At 36.3% G+C, this 5,763-nt stretch overlaps 1 protein-coding gene across 2 annotated transcripts; it reads left to right on the forward strand.

The window, feature by feature from the left end:
* Nucleotides 1-475: 475 nt before the first annotated feature.
* Nucleotides 476-4,033, forward strand: LOC113299406 (kinesin-like protein KIN-4C). Of its 2 annotated transcripts, XM_026548426.1 has the most exons (14): nt 476-604; nt 835-905; nt 1,009-1,155; nt 1,254-1,406; nt 1,507-1,742; nt 1,880-2,022; nt 2,117-2,241; nt 2,360-2,396; nt 2,489-2,651; nt 2,780-2,863; nt 2,990-3,071; nt 3,457-3,492; nt 3,584-3,769; nt 3,908-4,033. In XM_026548426.1, exons 2-14 carry the CDS (start codon nt 855-857, stop codon nt 3,983-3,985), a joined length of 1,521 nt encoding a protein of 506 aa, XP_026404211.1. In that variant the 5' UTR covers nt 476-604; nt 835-854; the 3' UTR covers nt 3,986-4,033. The 2 variants fall into 2 exon arrangements, with proteins under 2 accessions (XP_026404211.1, XP_026404212.1); XM_026548427.1 differs by lacking the exons at nt 835-905; nt 1,009-1,155 and having other exon boundaries at nt 483-604.
* The last annotated feature ends 1,730 nt before the right edge of the window (nt 4,034-5,763 follow it).

Below are 5,763 nucleotides of genomic sequence, written 5' to 3' on the forward strand. Positions count from 1 at the left end.
GGTCAGAGTTAGGCTAACTCTTATGGGGTGCTAATTTAGCAGCCAGATTTGTAACCCACGTTAGCTAGGACAACCACCTAAGTCTTATGGGAGTGCTAATCTAGCAGCTAGACTAGCAGTCCAAGTCAGTTGGGACTACCGCCCAGCGCTGAACGTTCCGCACTGGCGATGAACGGTACAACACTTTAAATCTCAGCAGTCTGATCTGACTTAAATCGCCCAACGCTGAACCATTCCGCGAAAAGGTGGTTTTCTCAGCGCTGGATGATTCAGCGTAACTATCTAGCTGCTAGTTCACCTGCGAGCAACTGCAAGGAGAGAACTAGTGTTAACAAATAGATTAACTATCTAGCAGCTTAATCTAGTAAGCTAGGCCACGACGTAATCTCAACCGTCCAGCTTAGAAGTAATCTCAGCCTTCTTTTCGGACACCCCCTTTTCTTCAAACATTGATATTTACTTCTCCCCCGTTACCACCACCATCACGACGAACACACAGAGAAACTTAACAAGAAAGCCCTCGTTCTTCAGCAACTCATTTACCTCCATTATCCAATCCCTTCGTTGTTTAATCTCTTTCCGCTCCCCTCCCCCCTCTCTCTAGGTAATCTTAAATCTGTAGTTCAATTTATTTTGAAATTTGAAAACATTTTTTTTTTAGGTTTTCGATATGAAATCATAGTAGCTGATTTCACCGTCAAATCTTTATTTTTCTAATGATTTGTTGTGTTTAAGGTTCATATCTCTGTTCCTTTTGAATTCAAATAACCAATTGATCTTTGATTGAGGATAATCTATGTGAAACTTACAGAGATTTTAACATTTTGCTATTAGGGTTTGCGAAATTTTGACAAATGGGTATTGTAAAAGTTGCTGTGAATGTTAGACCTTTGAGTGATGAAGAGGTATAATTTTCTGATAAATTTTGTATGCTTTGTGCTGTGGTGTGTAGAAAACATTTATTTCATCAAGTTTCTTAGTACTTTTATGTGTTTATGTTAATTATAGGTTAAAATCGGAACACATTCTTTTACATTCGATCATGTTTATGGAAATAAGGCTTCTTCCCCGATTTCGATTTATGGTGATTGTGTGGCTCCATTGGTTGATGCTCTCTTTGATGGCTATAATACAGCAGTTCTGGCCCATGGACAAGTGTGATTTCCTTTTTCTATAACTCTGGTCTTAAATTTCTAGCCGTGTTCTTTTCTCTGATCATTGATGCATTATTTTGTGTTTGTGTATTGATGTAGACTGGATCAGGCAAGACCTATACCATGGGGACCAACTACACTGGAGATGGAAGTACCGGTGGTATTATCCCACAGGTGATGAATTCCATTTTTTCTAAGATTGAGGAGAAAAAAGAAGCCAAGGAATTTCTAATAAGAGTTTCTTTTGTCGAGGTTAGCTTATTATTTATACCGTAAAGGATTGGAATGGTTATCTTATGAATATGACCGTACGTGAATATGTTTTAATTGAGTAGTTTTAATCTTATCACAGATATTCAGAGAAGAAGTCATTGATTTATTAGATCCAAATTCTGGCAAGGGCAAAAGGACTGTGGCAAAGGTAGCTGCAAAAAAGCCTATCCCAATTCGAGAACTAGAAGAAGGGGTGTTCACTGTTCCTGATGCAGCAGCGGTAGAAGTCAGAACAAAACAGCAGATGGCATCGTTTTTGTCCCAAGGTTCATTAAAACGTGCTACTGGAAGTACAAATATGAACAGCCAATGTAGGTATCGACTTATATCTGATCATGGAGTATAAGCTTTAGTATTTTCATTGGTGTAGGTAACAGTTGTACATTTCCGGAATCTTGTCTCTTGAAAGGTTCACTAATCTTTTACTGCATTTCTATGTGTGTAATTTATAGCCGCTCACATGCCATCTTTACAATCTCAATGGAACAAAGGAGAAGCACGCGTATCCCTGGTGATGGTATCTTGAGTGCGAAGCTACAGTTTGTGGACCTTGCAGGTTCTGGATCTATGAATAAAAGTGGAGCAGATGGAGAAGGTAGTTAAAGTTTTTTAAATTTATACCTCAATTACTCAAGGCAGCAGTAGCTAGTTTTTTTAGATGTCTACTCACTAAGTCTATGTTGTTATAGGGATTCCCATTAATAAAGGAATACTGGTTCTTGAACAAGTAATTAGTGCTTTGGTAGTTAACAAGAAGAGGAAGGAAGGAGGCCATGTTCCTTACCATAACAGCAAGTTAACACAATTACTGAAGGCAAGAGGATTAATTTCTTGGTCTTTTTTTTTACATAATATTTTAGGTTTTCTTTTTTACGTGGTTGTTAAAATGAAGTTTATTAATCATTCCCTGTAACTTTGTGCCTGTTTTGTAGGACTCTCTTGATGGAAATAGCAAGACAGTGATGATTGGTAAGTTCTGGTTTGAAAGCTCTTGAGTTATGCTTGTTTGGGTCATGAGTGACTCAACGCTTTTGATTCTTATTAGTATATTTTGATTACAGCTTGTGTGCGTCCGGCTGATTCATATATCACAGAAACGCTGAACACTTTGACATGTGCGTATCTTGCTCGAAACATTCAGAATAAGGCAATTGTAGGGACTGTAAACCAGAGCCATGAACTTGAGTGCTTGAGAAAAGCTCTTACCCTGGAGAAAAATCGGAGGTTAGTTTTACCGTTCCTTTCTGTACTATTTTGGGGGATTTTTTTATGGTTTTGAAGTGTGGTACTAACTAGGTTAAAACCTTTTCGAAATGAAGTGAATTTGAGTTTCTTCTTTTTTCCTTTTACAGCATGGATAAGTCTGCAGAACTTGAGAGCTTGAAAAAAGCTTTGACCCTATCTGAGGAACATATTGCAAGGGAGAGAAAATGCAGGTTAGTTTTACTGTTCCTATCTGTACTATTTTGGAAGATATTTTATGGTCATTAATTTATGGTTGTGGTATTAACAAGGTTAAAACCTTTTTGAAATGAAATGAATTCGACTTTCTTCTTTTACAGCATGGATAAGTCTGCTGAAATTGAGCAGTTAAAAATCAAGATATCTGTCGCCGAGGGTGAAATCCGTGAACTGCATCAAAATGTAAGCATTGTCACTAAATCACAAACTTTTGATTGTGGTGGAAACCTCAAAAGATATTTTACTATGCCACTGTTCTAGTCGCTTGCCAATTGCATCCCGGTCAGAATTGCCCAAGCTTTCGCCATCAACTCTGTTATGTATCCCAAAGAAACTAATATTGCTCGAATTAAGGCACCTTGTTCATCACGATTAGTGGCCCCTGCACATCAAGTCTCTGTAATTTAAAGTATATCATGTTATTCTTACTAGTTAGTATAATTTTTTCCTGACTGCCTTACGAGAAGAAAATTGACAGCTAGATGTACTTCTTTTACCCTCTTTGCAATTTCAAGTATATAATGCTATTCTTACTAGTTACTATTTTTTTTTCTTTTTCTGTCAACAGGATAAGGCCTTGCAAAAAGAGAATCGCCTGCTAAAGGTATTCCTTTGCTTTTTCATACCCATTTCACTCTCTTTGCAACTTCAAATATATAATGTTATATCTCATTATTATTTTTTCCTGTCAACAGGATGAACTTCTTCATATGAAATCAAATGCTTCTCCATCAGCAGGCTCCAAAGGAGCATATTCAACAAGTTGGAATGCACATAGAAGCCTCGAGCAACCTACCACACTACCTCATGTCGATGATGACAGTGATGATGCGATGGGAATGGACGAAACAGTCGAGAGGCATGAAAATACGGCTAGAAAGGTATGATTTATCTTGTATTTGCACTAATAAACCTTGACTGTCATTAGTCATAATTAACTTTCTTATTGTCCCAACTTGATTTCTGATAGTGTTGGGTTAATTGCTGTACTAAAGCATCTCTGATTTAAATTCATGCAGAAAGCTAAGACTCGTAAGCGTAAGAGGCTATTATACAATGTGTGGAAACCAGATGAGTTCGAATTATTAGAGGTATGAATGATCTCATATTGTTTTATCTTCTAATTCTTTTTTTTTTAAATAAGTTTACAGTGTTGTTCAATGAATTTCATCTCCGTAATCTCATATTTCGAAATTATTCATCGATTTATCATCATTTTAAGCTTAGATTCATCCATTTCGTAATCCAAAACCTATAAAAATTCAGTAAAATGTCTGTGAAATTAACTCATAATGCGATTTCTGCTATTCTTAGAGCCGATTCAAACTTAAAACCTCTAGTTCGAGTATTTAGATAGAAAATCTACTGGTAAATCACAAGATCGGCTTCAATTACTTGTTTCTGACTCAGTTTCGTCTCAATATGCTGTTTTAGCAACTCAGTTGAATGAGAAAGTGTTCAATGGCGATGTTCGTAAAGGATTTGTGGTTCAATTGATTGACTACATGTGTAATATTAAGTTTTCTCTTAATTCCGATCTAATTTTAGGCTTGATTTCAATTTTTTGGTGTTACGAATCTTTGAAATGATTCTTAGTAGGTTTAAACTAATACAGGTGTTGCTTAAACTAGAACTTTATACCGTGTTTTGTTGTGTTTGAATGATTTTATGATTGTGTTTTGTGTTGGATGTGGAATTGTTGCAGGGAAGGTGATACAGAGAGGCTCAAAAATTACTGGAAAAGTTGTTTATCCATTAACAAAGACAGTACACATCGTATGTTTGAGAAAAGGCATGAATGAGCTCTTCTTCACTATTTCAAGCTCATCTGATTCTTGTTGAGTCTCTATGCAAGTGTTATTCCTGCAATTGTTTTGCCATGAGTTATTGGATTGGATTTGTTTAATCTTAAATTAATAAAATGAACTCAAGCGACAATAACAGCTTCAATCATTTACATTTTGTTGGAACAAGAAGCTTGAGAGCCTTGAGGTAAACTAATTCCTCATGATGTATTAATATTTCCTCCTGATTTTATGATTCTTATAACTTTGACTTGCCGTACGTGTTTCGGTGATTGACACTCTAAGCATCATCCTTGACAGGCACTAAAGAACACATTTAAGAAATTGGACCATGACGTAAATATACAAGAGTTTTTTGGCACAAGGTATGTATGACTTTAAGCATTGTCGAGAGACACTCTGTAGACTTACCATCAAGTGTCTTTTTTAACACCATTCACCATTTTTTCTTTACCAGACCAAAAACCAGATATCACCCTTTTAATAGGAAAACAAGAGAGAAGGGTCCATTTTTGCAGTACTCAAGCTGTTGAGGTATGCCTCACGAATGACAGTAACTATATCATTCATTTTTATTTTATTTTATGGAATTCAATATGTACTCCATGTTGTCATAAGTAAATGTAATACTGACAGGTGCTGACAAATCAGTCGAGACTCTTGCAAGCTCAACTATCGGAAATGCGTAATAGACTGAGGTGCCACTCCATAAATATTTCTCATCTCAATTATTTGGTTGTTGTTTGTATTAGCGGTCATGTACTTAATTATTTGAATTTCACTTACCTCATTGCACTAGCCCCCAAACTGATGTTTAAATGAATGTAGGGGCCTCTGCCTTCTTGAACTATAAAATTATCCATTTGTGTCAGCCAACACTGCTTACTTGTTGCAGCTTGCTATACAAATTCAAAATTTGGATAATTATATGATTAAGTTTGCGGTCGGCTGCACTGTTTCGGCTGTTGGAAGGATCCAAATAAGATAAACAATATAGAGGATCTAACAATAATGGAAAATTCTATCAAGGAATCACTTGCTCGGGTCAGATTACATAAGGTATGGTTATA

This window comes from Papaver somniferum, chromosome 7 (genome assembly GCF_003573695.1).
Source record: "Papaver somniferum cultivar HN1 chromosome 7, ASM357369v1, whole genome shotgun sequence".
NCBI lineage: Eukaryota > Viridiplantae > Streptophyta > Magnoliopsida > Ranunculales > Papaveraceae > Papaver > Papaver somniferum.

What these genes read in the sequence shown, in the direction of transcription:
- LOC113299406 (XM_026548426.1), top strand. Translation starts at nt 855, where the DNA reads ATGGGTATTGTAAAAGTTGCTGTGAATGTTAGACCTTTGAGTGATGAA. An exon ending in CAGTTCTGGCCCATGGACAA is followed by an intron (nt 1,156 to 1,253) that starts GTGTGATTTCCT and finishes GTATTGATGTAG; the next exon opens with ACTGGATCAGGCAAGACCTA. An exon ending in AAGAGAATCGCCTGCTAAAG is followed by an intron (nt 3,493 to 3,583) that starts GTATTCCTTTGC and finishes TCCTGTCAACAG; the next exon opens with GATGAACTTCTTCATATGAA.